Source organism: Engystomops pustulosus, chromosome 2, assembly GCF_040894005.1.
Source record: "Engystomops pustulosus chromosome 2, aEngPut4.maternal, whole genome shotgun sequence".
Taxonomy (NCBI): Eukaryota; Metazoa; Chordata; class Amphibia; order Anura; family Leptodactylidae; genus Engystomops; species Engystomops pustulosus.
The window spans coordinates 263,984,839-264,002,234 of NC_092412.1; the positions used below are offsets into that span (position 1 = coordinate 263,984,839).

At 50.3% G+C, this 17,396-nt stretch overlaps 1 protein-coding gene across 4 annotated transcripts in view; it reads left to right on the plus strand.

Annotated features, from left to right (window-relative positions):
• Positions 1 to 16,612, plus strand: part of LOC140119713 (uncharacterized) — an 18,096-nt gene extending 1,484 nt beyond the window's left edge. The window contains exons 4-7 of one of the 4 annotated variants that reach the window (XM_072139048.1): positions 2,051 to 2,174; positions 2,317 to 2,703; positions 8,575 to 9,445; positions 15,947 to 16,072. In XM_072139048.1, the coding sequence (XP_071995149.1) occupies positions 2,051 to 2,174; positions 2,317 to 2,703; positions 8,575 to 9,350 (1,287 nt within the window). In that variant the 3' untranslated portion in view covers positions 9,351 to 9,445; positions 15,947 to 16,072. Of the gene's footprint in view, positions 1 to 2,050; positions 2,181 to 2,316; positions 2,704 to 8,574; positions 9,446 to 15,946 lie in introns of all 4 variants that reach the window. The other 3 variants (XM_072139047.1, XM_072139050.1, XM_072139049.1) reach the window with 3 other exon arrangements.
• The last annotated feature ends 784 nt before the right edge of the window (positions 16,613 to 17,396 follow it).

The window sequence follows — 17,396 nt, forward strand, 5'->3', positions numbered from 1 at the left end:
CGGGCTCTCTCTGGGGTCTCTGGCTATGGGGGGAGGGGGCTCTCTCTGGGGTCTCGGGCTATGGGGGGAGGCGGGCTCTCTCTGGGGTCTCTGGCTATGGGGGGAGGCGGGATCTCTCTGGGGTCTCTGGCTATGGGGGGAGGCGGGATCTCTCTGGGGTCTCTGGCTATGGGGGGAGGCGGGATCTCTCTGGGGTCTCTGGCTATGGGGGGAGGCGGGATCTCTCTGGGGTCTCTGGCTATGGGGGGAGGCTGGCTCTCTCTGGGGTCTCTGGCTATGGGGGGAGGGGGCTCTCTCTGGGGTCTCGGGCTATGGGGGGAGGCGGGCTCTCTCTGGGGTCTCTGGCTATGGGGGGAGGCGGGATCTCTCTGGGGTCTCTGGCTATGGGGGGAGGCGGGATCTCTCTGGGGTCTCTGGCTATGGGGGGAGGCGGGATCTCTCTGGGGTCTCTGGCTATGGGGGGAGGCGGGATCTCTCTGGGGTCTCTGGCTATGGGGGGAGGCGGGCTCTCTCTGGGGTCTCTGGCTATGGGGGGAGGCGGGCTCTCTCTGGGGTCTCTGGCTATGGGGGGAGGCGGGCTCTCTCTGGGGTCTCTGGCTATGGGGGGAGGCGGGCTCTCTCTGGGGTCTCTGGCTATGGGGGGAGGCGGGCTCTCTCTGGGGTCTCTGGCTATGGGGGGAGGCGGGCTCTCTCTGGGGTCTCTGGCTATGGGGGGAGGCGGGCTCTCTCTGGGGTCTCTGGCTATGGGGGGAGGCGGGCTCTCTCTGTGGTCTCTGGCTATGGGGGGAGGCGGGCTCTCTCTGGGGTCTCTGGCTATGGGGGGAGGCGGGCTCTCTCTGGGGTCTCTGGCTATGGGGGGAGGCGGGCTCTCTCTGGGGTCTCTGGCTATGGGGGGAGGCGGGCTCTCTCTGGGGTCTCTGGCTATGGGGGGAGGCGGGCTCTCTCTGGGGTCTCTGGCTATGGGGGGAGGCGGGCTCTCTCTGGGGTCTCTGGCTATGGGGGGAGGCGGGCTCTCTCTGGGGTCTCTGGCTATGGGGGGAGGCGGGCTCTCTCTGGGGTCTCTGGCTATGGGGGGAGGCGGGCTCTCTCTGGGGTCTCTGGCTCTGGGGGGAGGCGGGCTCTCTCTGGGGTCTCTGGCTATGGGGGGAGGCGGGCTCTCTCTGGGGTCTCTGGCTATGGGGGGAGGCGGGCTCTCTCTGGGGTCTCTGGCTCTGGGGGGAGGCGGGCTCTCTCTGGGGTCTCTGGCTATGGGGGGAGGCGGGCTCTCTCTGGGGTCTCTGGCTATGGGGGGAGGCGGGCTCTCTCTGGGGTCTCTGGCTATGGGGGGAGGCGGGCTCTCTCTGGGATCTCTGGCTATGGGGGGAGGCGGGCTCTCTCTGGGGTCTCTGGCTATGGGGGGAGGCGGGCTCTCTCTGGGGTCTCTGGCTATGGGGGGAGGCGGGCTCTCTCTGGGATCTCTGGCTATGGGGGGAGGCGGGCTCTCTCTGCGGTCACTGGCTATGGGGGGAGGCGGGATCTCTCTGGGGTCTCTGGCTATGGGGGGAGGCGGGCTCTCTCTGGGGTCTCTGGCTATGGGGGGAGGCGGGCTCTCTCTGGGGTCTCTGGCTATGGGGGGAGGCGGGCTCTCTCTGGGGTCTCTGGCTATGGGGTCAGTGTATATCAGCTGTGTTGGTAGGTGGCTCCAGACTGTCTGATGCAAGTGATTGGGTTAATAATTAATGGGAAGTATCTGCCCTCCTTTGTGAATATTATCACAGTTGTTATTGCAGAATTGTAAAGGGTTTTCCAACTAATGAAGGTGGAAATTTGTAACCTTTTATACCATCAGCTGGATAAGTCAGGGAACCCTTTAATTACAATGCGCCCCATGTGGCTGTATACAGTGAGCGCCATCTGAGATGAGGTAAAAGATCGCCCCCGGACAATGACGGGATTAATGCGCCCTGCAAGCGGGAAGGAGCAGATTCCTCCCGTACAGACAGCAGGACACCTCTGATCCCCCTCTCCAGGTCAGCGAGGAGCGTGTGCTTGACATCACAATCTCTTTCAGGGCCCGGCGTCTCATGAACAAGCTGTGAACTTATCAGATGAAGACTGGACTCATCTAGAGCGAGAGGAGCGGGAGCTGTACAGCGACCTCCTGACCGACAACGAGCAGACGCTGCAGAGCCTTGGTAACGGTGCGCACCCTCACTAGTTCCTTATGGAGGGGATCTGCAGCCCATATCTCTGCCTGTTCTGTAGATGATAAGCGGCTCCTGCTGAGTGATGAGCCCGCGCTGTGCTGATCCTTATACTGTGGCATCTTTGTTGCAGGTTCCTTCAGTGTAAAAATGGAGACTGCACTGGGAATCCATCAAGAAGATGTGCAGAGGAAGGAGTCCCCTCCCAGCGCTACAGCTACCCCTGGCCAGAATCGAAGAGCTGATCCCTACACTGATTCCCAGGCAGATCCCTCTCTGAGTCCCGACCCTGACTCCTACCACCCCCATCCCTTCCTCAACCCCCTGAAGGACAGCGGCAATTCCTTCCCAGAGTCATTGGATCATGTGTATGGAGCGCCATCTTCAGCCTCCCTTTGTGCCTTCCAAAGGCCGTGCCCCAACCCAAGCAAGGACTCGAGTGTCACCATATTCCCGGAGGCCTCACATGTCAGCAGCTATGGTGACGCCTACGCCGGCAGCTCCACTGAAGACTTTGCAGGTGGGTAATGTGTAGGTGTTAGGGGAATAACACGCCATCCATGGTGGCAGAGACTCTGGTCCAGGAGAGTGTAGCTCGAGAGGCTTAAAAGTGAATTCCTCTAGTATAGAAAAGTGCTGTACCGGATACTCCGCACCGCCAATCCCCTAATTTCTTTTTTACACGTAAATATCTGTTCACTGAAGATACAGTTTTATGGAATGAGATTCTTAAAAAAAAATTGGATGTGCCCATAGCCGGTTCCTCTAAAATAGCATCTCTGCCTTTTATCTCCTCTAAAGATCTTTGGAGACCGTTACTATCCAGTAATCCTAGAGAGGAGATATCACTCCTAATGCTCCCTGGCGCACAGCGTGCAGAGTCTCCAGCCTCTTGGTAGATCCTGAAGCGATGTCCGTTTAGACCTGGGCACAGATTCCAGCTATATATCCAGTAGACTATAGAAACTCCAAGGAAGGAAGCAGCACTCCAAGATAAATAGAGAATATTTCGGCTCTTACCACTGGTGGAATACATATTCTCTATTTATCTTGAAGTGCTGCTTCCTTCCTTGGAGTTTGTATGCATATGGGATCCTGAGTCAGTTCCTTGAAGCCTGCACCCACATTAGATTTAATCCACAGTGCTGCTCCTTCTACTTATTTATCTGGCTCCAGTAGACTATAGTATATAACATATGGAAAAGGTGGCGCTAACCACTGAGAGAACTGTGAACAGAAGAAAGATTTCCCCAGGAATCCAGATTCTACAGCTGAAGACGTTTTATTGGCCTCATCAAGAGGAAGGGGTTTCGGCAGCAAAAATCCCAGAAAGTTATAAATGGAGACCTTGAGGTCACCTACAAAGGTCATAAAAAGATGCACACGCAGAGGTGGTACCACATCTCCATTCAGCCCAGGTCTTGGAGTTCTATAAAATCTTTCTCGTCTTCAGTTTCGGGCTCTTCACTTAGGTCCATGTGCAGCCTAAAGAGGGTTACAAAGGGTATGATGGAGGTTAGAGGTTCATTCACTTCAGCTAGTGCCCTATAGCCATGACCTCCTGATGTGAGCTCCATGATTCTAACCTTAGAAATGTTCTCATCACTGGGCTGGAAGATGAACAGAGCAAAATGTCTTGGGTTGTCCTTCTTGGTTCTCAAAAGATGATTTATATCCCTCAGAGCAGTGTTTCCCAACCTCTTTGTATCCGGGGACCTGCTTCACCCCATGCTTACCATGGTGGCTGGAAAAAAGTCCATATCGTACCCCAATTCCTAAAATGTCCTGCATTTCCTGTAACCCCTGGTCTAAAATGCCCCTTTTTCTGTCTTGATCTCTATAGCAGCCCCCACACACCTATAATGCCCCCATATCCACATATCGGCAGTGTATGAAGGATGATGGACACTACAACCGCCGCTCCAATCCCTGCAATATCTTACATATTCTTTCTCTAAGCAATGACCTAAAAGGATCTCTGAATATTCCGATTATTTCCCTGAACTGTTTCTTCAGCTGGCAGAGAAATCGGACTCTTACAGTTCTGGATTCAGAATTGGATCTAAAAGCTTCATCTTGGCCTCGCGGCTTCCTCTGCCTTTTCTTCCTTTGCTCTTCTCTCAAAGACGCTGATTCTTCAGTCAGATTCTCTTGTTATCTTGGTTTCCACTTATTCTGAGACTCGGATCCTGTTGGATCATCCGGACCTCCTATCTCAAGGAGATAATTTACATCTATCAGTTCTTCAAATAAGATTGATTGGCTTGAAGATTGGATTGAGACTATTGAGAGATGAAGGGTTATCAACTCTCTCAATTCTTGAAGGAATGTGTCTTCAATCTCGACATTTCCTTAATTCTGGCTTGGGGAAAGGCTTAACCGCACATTGATGGTCCATGGAGCCGCTCTCTTGTGCCTTTCTGCAGTAGATCCGTGTACTGAGACCCTTGGTGCTTGGTGCTGGCTGCCTTGATGAAGCCTCTTTGAAACTTTTGGGGCGATCTCATTTAAGGGAACCTATTGTCAGGTTTTTACCATAGAGCGCCTCAAAGCTCAGATCTAGTTAAAATCTCTTATAAAATAGTTACTGGCATCTTCCTGGGAGACTGGCGGGGCATGTGAGTGACTGTGTGCCGCAGCTCCGCTCCCCCATCCCCCAGGAGTTCTCTTCAGCTAGTCACACACAGCCAAGGTTTCTCTCATTTCTGATGGAGCTGAGCTGTTTCACACAGTGACTCGGCTGAAGAGGAAACGCGCCCTTTGTGACTCCCTGAAGAAGCATGTGGCAAGACACTTGTGGGGCCTGGCATCGCCCTTATCGAGGAGATTTAAAGGGTTAGCCCTCATCATGTCGGCAGAAATTGACCTAATAAAGCTCTGTGTGTTGTCAAGCAGCTGAACAACTTCCAGGCCTTGATACTGTCAAGGTCCAGTGCGGCGGCAGCATCCAGAAAATCCCCTCTGGAGTGAGATGTGAAATGGTTGTATAAATGTCATGAAGGCGCAGACCAGTTCTCCTCAATGCGTCCGTCACTGGAATCACCAAGTCCAGTGCACGAGGCACCCGGAAATGTTCACACTGCTCCCTCTCCCTACTCGAAGAGCGCCGCCTACAGGATCTCAAACTGATCCCCCCTCCTCCCCCAGAGGGGCTTCCGGCTTCATAGATGTTAATGGACCCTGGAGCCCCTCAGACTCATTTGCATAATTATAAAGCCTTTTTTTCTTAAAAACAAGGGCAAAGGAAGCTTAAAGAAGAGCAGATCCTGCCAGAGGGGGGAGCGCACACCAGTATGTCAGTACCAGAGGGGGAGCACACCAGTATGTCAGTACCAGAGCTAGGAGCACACACCAGTATGTCAGTACCAGAGGGGGGAGCACACCCCAGTATGTCAGTACCAGAGGGGGGGGAGCACACACCAGTATGTCAGTACCAGAGGGAGGAGCACACACCAGTATGTCAGTACCAGAGGGAGGAGCACACACCAGTATGTCAGTACCAGAGGGGGGAGCACACACCAGTATGTCAGTACCAGAGGGGGGGGGAGCACACACCAGTATGTCAGTACCAGAGGGAGGAGCACACACCAGTATGTCAGTACCAGAGGGGGGAGCACACACCAGTATGTCAGTAACAGAGGGAGGAGCACACCCCAGTATGTCAGTACCAGAGGGGGGGAGCGCACACCAGTATGTCAGTACCAGAGGGGGGAGCACACACCAGTATGTCAGTACCAGAGGGGGGGAGCGCACACCAGTATGTCAGTACCAGAGGGGGGGAGCGCACACCAGTATGTCAGTACCAGAGGGGGGGAGCGCACACCAGTATGTCAGTACCAGAGGGGGGGAGCGCACACCAGTATGTCAGTACCAGAGGGGGGGGAGCGCACACCAGTATGTCAGTACCAGAGGGGGGGAGCGCACACCAGTATGTCAGTACCAGAGGGGGGGAGCGCACACCAGTATGTCAGTACCAGAGGGGGGAGCGCACACCAGTATGTCAGTACCAGAGGGGGGAGCACACACCAGTATGTCAGTACCAGAGGGGGGAGCACACACCAGTATGTCAGTACCAGAGGGGGGAGCACACACCAGTATGTCAGTACCAGAGGGGGGAGCACACACCAGTATGTCAGTACCAGAGGGGGGAGCACACACCAGTATGTCAGTACCAGAGGGGGGAGCACACACCAGTATGTCAGTACCAGAGGGAGGAGCACACACCAGTATGTCAGTACCAGAGGGGGGAGCACACACCAGTATGTCAGTACCAGAGGGAGGAGCACACACCAGTATGTCAGTACTAGAGGGGGGAGCACACACCAGTATGTCAGTTCTGGGTTTACCATCCTACATCCTGGTGGTAGATCTCCTTTAATAGTTGTTTTCCTACTTGTTGTGTGGAGGTTATTGTAGGGTTATACTTTAATGCTCTCTATATAGCCGTATTCTAAGCATTTTCTGGCTTGTGAGGTAATAACAGGTGAAGTTGTTCCTCCCCACAGTTTGTGCTGCTGAGTGTGATATCAAACGAGCAAATTCAAATCCTGCCTTCTAGTAATTTCCAAAAAATGTCTATTTTTACTTACTTGCCGTTCATGGGGGGTCTCATTGATGGGACCCTCAGAACACAAGAATGGGTGTCTGGTGGGGTCCGATGTACCCCAGTTTGGACCCCTTGTCGCTGACCATGAGCGGGCTGCCCCATTCATATCTATGGAGCTGACGGAGATTGCCGAGCGCCGTACTCCATAAAGGGTGACATGGGCAGAGTATTCCCCCTTACTGTCCATGTCTGATCGTTGTGGACCCCTCTCAATGTGCAGGGACCTTCTCCATCGGCAAGAGGCATAATTCATACATGAGGCAAACATGGGAAAGGTGATCCGTCCATGTAAACCTGTGACGGTGACTGTAGTAGAGCGTCTTCTGTATTGGCTGTGCCATTTGGCCTGCAGTTGCAAGTACTTACCTGTCTCTCCGTTCTTCTGGGGCTCTCCTGTGTAAGGACGCTGGCAGGGTCTGGGAGATTGTGCACACGTTTGTGGGCCAGGACTCCGCTCACCTAAGACAATTGGAAAATATTTCCGAAGGTCTTGGACCACGTGAGCTCATCCCAGTAGTAGATTATTGTTATTATACACAAATCTCTCTTTATAGAGCGCCATCAAATTCTGTATGTCCTCTCTCATCCAGCTCCCACTATTATGTTACCCATAGTTCCTCTTGAGAGCACAAGCCGGATTCAGCAGAGACATCGTGGTTCATAGCATCGATACAGAAGATGGATCTGGTGGAATCCACTTTACTTCATCTAAGCCTCTTTCTTCTGTACTTCGGCTTCCAGGCAGTGTCCATGCATTGAGCATCTGCTGGCTTGGACACGTAGAGCTTTGTCAGTTTTTGTATAGTATAAAGTTAGTGCTGGTTTATGGAGACGGAAGATCTTCTGTCTGTTTAGCCCCGGTCAGGGTCAGGGTTAGTCACTTGTACTTTTTATTTATGGAGCTTGTTGGAAAGTTAGTGATGGTTTATAAAGTACAATGAAGGACAATCTGCTGCTTCCCATGGACATGACATCCTGAGATGGGTCTATCATTTACATCCACTTTTATTGCACATGAAGTTGTCGCTGGACTAGAGTCCTATGTTCCATTGTTGACTATTATTTAAGGTGGGACATGGACTCCCTGCCGCATGATCCATGAAGTGTGAAGATGTGGAGGTACGGGGGAGCAACCTGCAGGTCATGGGAATATTATCAGACTGGGACATTTGTAGTATTAGACCTGTCTCTCCTCTAAGTTATGGGAACGGTCTGTGTAGTCCTAGGTGTCCACACAATCAGAAAAGGAATCCAATCACCAGGAGTATCAAAGACTTCTCTAGCTATGATGTACATCATGGCCCAGACTTGGAACTGTGTGGCTATCTTACCATAACTGCTCCTCCGATCTTCTTCATAGATTACAGATCTGGGGCACGTTATGCTGCAGCGGAAAGGATCTGCTTTCACTTTCAGTAGCATCGGTCAGGAGGAAGAGGACACCTGCATACGGGACACCATAAATGGTTTTAGAACAAAACATTTTTTCCCTTTACTCCAAAAACAGATGAGGTAGAGGATAACTTGGTGATAGAGGCAAGTAATTGTTCTATTGACTCGTGGTCAGAAGAACTGTCCAATCCATGGGGTAAAGATGCCTGACAATAGCTATAGGTCCCGTGGTGTCTCTCCTCATGTTCCACAGTCACCAGTACGCTTTATTCTAGGTCATGCACCTTGTGCCGGAAGTCACCCCTCTACTTCACCCACCCTAAAAGAACTTTTTATATATTTTGAGTTGGTGGAACTTCAGTAGTTTTTATTTTTTTTTTCTCTGTGTTTCAGTCGAAAATATGTCCATAATTCATATCAAGCAAGAACGATCCCTCACCGACCATCAACCACAAAATAGGGCTGTGGACACTGATGTCTGTGCAAAGCAATCAATGGAAAAAGAAGAACGGCGCAGGTTTGATGACAGGCACCTCCTGGTGACACATGGGAGAATCAACCCTAAGCACACTTCAAGACTTGAGCACTTCAACGAACAAGTCAAGACCCTTCTGGGAAAAACGGTGAGAAAACGCCCTGCGAAGAAGCGTTTTTCGTGTATGAGGTGTGATAAAAGCTTCCACTGTCAGTCCCACCTCATTATGCATCAGCGAGTGCACACTCGAGAAAGGCCCTATGTGTGTGAGTGTGGAAAGACCTTCACTCAGAGTTCGAGCCTGTTTAGACATCAGAGAGCCCATCGGGGTGAGCGCCCTTACATCTGTGGTGACTGTGGCAAAACCTTTACCCAAAGCTCCTACCTTCTCATTCACCAAAGGACACACACGGGAGAAAGACCCTACACTTGTGGCTATTGTGGCAAATGTTTCCGTGTGAACTCTACCCTTGTCCGCCACCAGCGAGTTCACATGGGTGAAAAGCCATATATATGTAACAAATGTGGGAAGGGCTTTAGTCAGAGCTCCTATCTGTACATCCATCAGAAGACCCACACTGAAGAAAGACCTTTCTCCTGTAATCAATGTGGAAAAAGCTTCAAGGTCAACTCGTCCTTGCTCCGACACCAGCGGCTTCACCTGGGGGACGCCATTGTGTGCCCCGACAGCTAAGCAACGTGCAGCTTCCTGTGGATGGTCCGTATGTACGAGCCATAGAAGACGTCAAGGACTATGTAGATGATCATGCCAAGCCTAAATTATCTCTTGTATGTTAATATTTTATTAGTTAAATTAATAGAACAAATTCCTACCAGGAAATAGTTTCTTTGTTTTATGCCGCCTGCTCTGTACTTTCAGGACATGGTTGTGTTAGGAGAGATCCTCATGTAGGTCCCTACTGCTATCGCTTTCATTACAAGCCCTTCTGGTAAAGGGTAAATAGATGTTACCGACAGGTGTGTAGATACATTTTGTTATTAATACATACATTATTATTAGACTTATCGGCCTGGTCCCCTACTTCAGCACCCTCTTGCACACCCAGTGGAGTGACGTGCAGGCCTTTACTACTGTAGATCCATTTTGAGCCTGGTTCTATATTTTTTACATCCCAGCTGTTTCAGCCTGTTCACATTTTAGCCTGATAAACCTTTAGGTCCTATGCTAGTGGGTTAGGTACATTAGGGTTGGTACGGTAGTTGTGTATTTCCCATCTGTGGTCAAAGAGGAACTTGTCAAAGTATCTAAGAAGATTGGGGGAAAGAAAATTCTCTGAATGTCTCGCCACAAACTTAGAATAATGAGGACAAATGGGGAAAATGTAATCCACCATTGTCCATAGCACTTGTGCTCCATGCCTACTCCTCTGCTACATAACCTCACATCCAGATTACTGAATTGCAGCATCTACCCCAGCCCTACGGCACTTTCCACACTGATCTTCTGCTTATTAGCCAATCCCCTTTATTCAAGTTAAGCAAGGACAATCTTCCGCACCACCAATTTCTGATTTTACAGAATTCCTTCTGTGACATTGGTGAAGCACAGGATATGAATGAGAGTGTAGCTCCGAAGGCTTTTACATGGGAGGTAAGCTTAAAGTGGAACTCTGAAGTTAATTGGGCAACACTAAGTTTTAGACCAGCTGGATAGAGCAATTCCCATAGCGTGCTGCATCCTTTTTTTGTAGCTTGATGTATCTAAAAGCCTTACTCTCACACGTGCGGCACCGTACCGCTCCGTACCCGGGAAAAAGATCGGACCTGTCCTATCTTTACCCGTAGTACGGTGCCGTGCGCCATTACTTCCTATGGAGAGGGGCGGGGGTGAGCTGCGCTCACCACCTCCTCCTCTCCCCGTGCGCTGCTGTTGCCCGCTACAGTACGGTACGGGCGGGCAATTTAGTCTTCTCCAGCTTCTCCCATGGTGGCTAATGGAACTGAGGCCAGAGCACATGAATGTGCACAAGCCGCACAGCCAATCGGGTGACAGAATCTCAGGCTGAACCCTCTCCTCTGCTTTACTGCTTCTACAGACATCTAGTGCAGAGCAAGGCAGGGGGAGACAAAGCACTGTACATCCTATAATGGACATACGATGGCACACTAAATAAAGTCTACCAACCCTAAGCTGTCTGTTTTATACACTAACATGCATTACAGGCACAATGATTTATACACTTATTATTACACACTCGCACATATACACTCACCAGCCACTTTATTAGGTCCACCATGCTAGTAACGGGTTGGACCCCCTTTTGCCTTCAGAACTGCCTCAATTCTTCGTGGCATAGATACAACAAGGTGCTGGAAGCTCCTCAGAGATTTTGCTCCATAGTGACATGATGGCATCACACAGTTGCCGCAGATTTGTCGGCTGCACATCCATGATGCCAATCTCCCGTTCCACCACATCCCAAAGATGCTCTATTGGATTGAGATCTGGTGACTGTGGAGGCCATTTGTGTCCAGTGACCTCATTGTCATGTTCAAGAAACCAGTCTGAGATGATTCCAGCTTTATGACATGGCGCATTATCCTGCTGAAAGTAGCCATCAGATGTTACAGGGTACATTGTGCTCATAAAGGGATGGACATGGTCAGCAACAATACTCAGGTAGGCAAATATTCCCCACACCATGACACCACCACCACCAGCCTGAGCCGCTGATACAAGGCAGGATGGATCCATGCTTTCATGTTGTTGATGCCAAATTCTGACCCTACCATCCGAATGTCGCAGCAAAAATCGAGACTCATCAGACCAGGCAACGTTTTTCCAATCTTCTACTGTCCAATTTCGATGAGCTTGTGCAAATTGTAGCCTCAGTTTCCTGTTCTTAGCTGAAAGGAGTGGCACCCGGTGTGGTCTTCTGCTGCTGTAGCCCATCTGCCTCAGAGTTGGACGTACTGTGCGTTCAGAGATGCTCTTCTGCCTACCTTGGTTGTAACGGGTGGCGATTTCAGTCACTGTTGCCTTTCTATCAGCTCGAACCAGTCTGCCCATTCTCCTCTGACCTCTGGCATCAACAAGGCATTTCCGCCCACAGAACTGCCGCTCACTGGATGTTTTTTCTTTTTCGGACCATTCTCTGTAAACCCTAGAGATGGTTGTGCGTGAAAATCCCAGTAGATCAGCAGTTTCTGAAATACTCAGACCAGCCCTTCTGGCACCAACAACCATGCCACGTTCAAAGGCCACAAATCACCTTTCTTCCCCATACTGATGCTCGGGAGAACTGCAGGAGATTGTCCTGACCATGTCTACATGCCTAAATGCACTGCCGCCATGTGATTGGCTGATTAGAAGTTAAGTGTTAACGAGCAGTTGGACAGGTGGACCTAATAAAGTGGCCGGTGAGTGTACACCTACACATTTTTACACAGAAAGCTTGTATTCGGTTTTAGAAAAACTATAAACAAATTTATTAAGGGCCTGTGCGTCCTTACTAGTGCACTGTGTCCGAGCTATGCAGAGGGTGCCAGATTCATGCACATAGTGCAGCGTGCCCTGTTTTTAGTAAATGTGTCCTACTGTGCAAACTTCCTGCTATGATGGATGTTTCAGACAGGTTTTTCAACAAATGGCATCACTCTTCCCAGGACAGGGGTTGAGGTTGAAGTACAGCCAATGATAAGAAGGCAGCTACTGACATGCAGGAGGACAGAGGAGACACAGCACTGACTGGGAACTTTCATCCTGACTGTGCTGACCTTGCCATTTTCTCTTCATTAACCTGACTGTAGCCTTTATAAATCCCAGAGAGATGGGGGTGGTATGCAGGGCCCACCTCTTGTTGATAATACTATGTGGACACTAAATTCTTCTTTATTTTACTGAGCAGCTGCAGGGGGAGGAGATGGCCTGTGGGATCATGAGGGCAAACCTGGACCTTAACTCATGCTTGTCGAAGTAGCTGCTTCCTGTAGTTACTATTACTGAGCAGAGAGGGGAGCATGCACATAGCACTGCTTCTCCCCCTGTGTTCACCCTGGAGACTGCATCTCTTGTTACCAAAATAAGATAATGGGGCACATTTACTTCCCCGGACCTGCGCTATTCGGAATGTCCGCTGGGATGCACATCTGCCGTGATTCAAGAAGATTGTGCGCCCAATTTCCTGCTTGTGTCGCTTCCTCGCTCAGGTTCCCGGAGTTCACCTTCTTCTTCCTGGTGCATGTAAGTGCATTGTCCGTGTATAATGCGCTGTGCGGGGAGTCACTAAGATCCTGCGTCCGATATCCTGCATGTGTCACTTCCCCGCTCAGGTCCCGGAGTTCACCTTCTTCTTCCTGGTGCATGTAAGTGCATTGTCCGTGTATAATGCGCTGTGCGGGGAGTCACTAAGATCCTGCACCTGATATCCTGCATGTGTCGCTTCCCCGCTCAGGTCCCTGGAGTTCACCTTCTTCTTCCTGGTGCATGTAAGTACATTGTCCGTGTATAATGCGCTGTGCGGGTAGTCACTAAGATCCTGCCCCCGATATCCTGCATGTGTCGCTTCCCCGCTCAGGTCCCCGGAGTTCACCTTCTTCTTCCTTGTGCATGTAAGTGCATTGTCCGTGTATAATGCGCTGTGTGGGGAGTCACTAAGATCCTGCGCCCGATATCCTGCATGTGTCACTTCCCCGCTCAGGTCCCTGGAGTTCACCTTCTTCTTCCTGGTGCATGTAAGTGCATTGTCCGTGTATAATGCGCTGTGCGAGGAGTCACTAAGATCCTGCGCCTGATATCCTGCATGTGTCGCTTCCCCGCTCAGGTCCCTGGAGTTCACCTTCTTCTTCCTGGTGCATGTAAGTGCATTGTTCGTGTATAATGCGCTGTGCGAGGAGTCAGTAAGATCCTGCGCCTGATATCCTGCATGTGTCGCTTCCCCGCTCAGGTCCCTGGAGTTCACCTTCTTCTTCCTGGTGCATGTAAGTGCAATGTCCGTGTATAATGCGCTGTGCGGGTAGTCACTAAGATCCTGCGCCTGATATCCTGCATGTGTCACTTCCCCGCTCAGGTCCCCGGAGTTCACCTTCTTCTTCCTGGTGCATGTAAGTGCATTGTCCGTGTATAATGCGCTGTGCGGGGAGTCACTAAGATCCTGCACCTGATATCCTGCATGTGTCGCTTCCCCGCTCAGGTCCCTGGAGTTCACCTTCTTCTTCCTGGTGCATGTAAGTACATTGTCCGTGTATAATGCGCTGTGCGGGTAGTCACTAAGATCCTGCCCCCGATATCCTGCATGTGTCGCTTCCCCGCTCAGGTCCCCGGAGTTCACCTTCTTCTTCCTGGTGCATGTAAGTGCATTGTCCGTGTATAATGCGCTGTGTGGGGAGTCACTAAGATCCTGCGCCCGATATCCTGCATGTGTCACTTCCCCGCTCAGGTCCCTGGAGTTCACCTTCTTCTTCCTGGTGCATGTAAGTGCATTGTCCGTGTATAATGCGCTGTGCGAGGAGTCACTAAGATCCTGCGCCTGATATCCTGCATGTGTCGCTTCCCCGCTCAGGTCCCTGGAGTTCACCTTCTTCTTCCTGGTGCATGTAAGTGCATTGTTCGTGTATAATGCGCTGTGCGAGGAGTCAGTAAGATCCTGCGCCTGATATCCTGCATGTGTCGCTTCCCCGCTCAGGTCCCTGGAGTTCACCTTCTTCTTCCTGGTGCATGTAAGTGCAATGTCCGTGTATAATGCGCTGTGCGGGTAGTCACTAAGATCCTGCGCCTGATATCCTGCATGTGTCACTTCCCCGCTCAGGTCCCCGGAGTTCACCTTCTTCTTCCTGGTGCATGTAAGTGCATTGTCCGTGTATAATGCGCTGTGCGGGGAGTCACTTAGAACCTGCGCCCGATATCCTGCCTGTGTCGCTTCCCCGCTCAGGTCCCAGGAGTTCACCTTCTTCCTGGTGCATGTAAGTGCATTGTCCGTGTATAATGTGCTGTGAGGGGAGTCACTAAGACCGTGCGGCCGATATCCTGCATGTGTCGCTTCCCCACTCAGGTCCCCGGAGTTCACCTTCTTCTTCCTGGTGCATGTAAGTGCATTGTCTGTGTATAATGCGCTGTGCGGGGAGTCACTAAGATCCTGCGCCTGATATCCTGCATGTGTCACTTCCCTGCTCAGGTCCCCGGAGTTCACCTTCTTCTCCCTGGTGCATGTAAGTGCATTGTCCGTGTATAATGTGCTGTGCGGGGAGTCACTAAGATCCTGCTCCCGATATCCTGCATGTGTCACTTCCCTGCTCAGGTCCCCGGAGTTCACCTTCTTCTCCCTGGTGCATGTAAGTGCATTGTCTGTGTATAATGCGCTGTGCAGGGAGTCACTAAGATCGTGCGCCCGATATCCTGCATGTGTTGCTTCCCCGCTCAGGTCCCAGGAGTTCACCTTCTTCTTCCTGGTGCATGTAAGTGCATTGTCTGTGTATAATGCGCTGTGCGGGGAGTCACTAAGATCCTGCACCCGATATCCTGCATGTGTCGCTTCCCCGGTCAGATCCTTGTCTTGCGACACAAATTTAAATGTTAAATTCCTCCATTTCTGTCACTTGGGCTAAAAAACCCTTCTAAATGCGGCGCATGTTGGAAATAGGTGGATATTGCGGTCCGCGAACCCTTAGTAATTGAGCCCCAATGTCTTTTATATTCGTTTTTGCTCCTAAAGCGGCGCTAGGTCTTATTTTAAGGGGATGTTTTATATTTCTATGCACAAGAATTTAATAACTATTGAATTTTTGTTCGACAATAATAAATAATGATACAAACCCTTTTTTCCACCCATGGTTAGTGGTTGGGTGACGCCATTTATTGTGTCATCATTCATGTTTACCTCTGAGCTGCTCTTTGTGTATTCATTTCCATCTCCATTATAATAATGTCTTCTGTGATAATCGCATTGTCTGTCCATTGTTTCCTCCCATACCCCCTCGTGCCGGCCCATGACTGTATTTCACTGTCTCGTGTTCACACTGCTGCTCGTTGTATTTGAACTTGGTGCTTAAATCTTTCCGCTAACCTCATGTGCCTCCACCCAAAAAATACAAACTGCAGCGGTTGCCCCAGTAATAATCTGTGGACACGATGCTGGATTTAGGACTCATTGCCGTCGGCTCTTCTGTGTCTCCCTTCTGGACTGAGGAGCGATAATAACCCTAAAGACACCTGACAAATCTTCTTTTTTTTCCTTATTTACTCAATTTTTGTTCTGTAATCAGTAAAGTCTCTACTTTTATTATCAGTGCTGTAGAATATTTTTATTATTTAATTTTTTTTCTGTGTTACAGTAGAAAACATATCGATTATTCAGATCAAGCAGGAATTACCTCCCACAGACGTCCACCTAGAAAGCAGCGCTGAGGGGACAGACGTCACTGCTGAGACCTCCGTCCACGTCTTGTGCAGAAAACGTGGGACACTGCAAAAGCCGCCAAATGGAAGCAGAACACCCAAAGTCAGTAAAGCAAATGCCCTGGCACAGGCTGATGGGTCCCCCCAGGACGATGCCCACCATGAACACGCTGGCAAAGTGCACTGGGGAAGACACCAAACCAACGCTTTGCCAAAGAAACCGTTTCAGTGTTTGAGATGTGAGAAGAGTTTTAACTGTAGGTCGCACCTGATTATGCATCATCGCGTGCACACACGAGAGCGGCCGTACGTGTGCGAGTGTGGGAAGGCCTTCACCCAGAGCTCCAACCTGTTCAGACACCAGCGAGGCCACAGGCATCATAGACTGCAAAACTATCCGTGTCCTCAGTGCAACAAAGACTTTCCCGACCTTTCCAGACTTGTCACTCATCAGAGGGCTCACCACAGCGCGGACGCGGGCATGAAGAGCGCATGAGACACCCGGGACCCCCAATCCATCGGATGTTGTCACAACACAAGTTTTTAATTAACTTTTGAAGACTAAAATGAATTAAACTCTGCGTGACATCATTTTATACCAATCATCTAGTAGTTTCATTGTATTTTTAATAAATGGTTTAAGGCCATTAAGAAGTACAAGATGTCTGTCAGCCCCCAGACCCATGAATTTATTATAACACTTCTGTGTATTCGGTGTGAGCGCATCATAGAGCAAAGATCCAGCACTGGAGACCCAAACATATCGTTCTATGGAGGCCCAGGACCCAGATTGTGGCAGCACCTCATTTACTTCAGTGGGGTCATGGACTATTCTATCTGTAGGCAGCATGTTATAGAGCAGGAGGAGCAGAACAAATTACACCTAGTGTCCTGTCTGCAGGTAGAATGTTATGGAGCAGGAGGAGCAAAACAAATTACACCTAGTGTCCTGTCTGCAGGTAGAATGTTATAGAGCAGGAGAAGCAGAACAAATTACACCTAGTGTCCTGTCTGCAGGTAGAATGTTATGGAGCAGGAGGAGCAAAACAAATTACACCTAGTGTCCTGTCTGCAGGTAGAATGTTATAGAGCAGGAAGAGCAGAACAAATTACACCTAGTGTCCTGTCTGCAGGTAGAATGTTATAGAGCAGGAAGAGCAGAACAAATTACACCTAGTGTCCTGTCTGCAGGTAGAATGTTATAGAGCATGAGAAGCAGAACAAATTACACCTAGTGTCCTGTCTGCAGGTAGAATGTTATGGAGCAGGAGGAGCAAAACAAATTACACCTAGTGTCCTGTCTGCAGGTAGAATGTTATAGAGCAGGAGGAGCAGAACAAATTACACCTAGTGTCCTGTCTGCAGGTAGAATGTTATAGAGCAGGA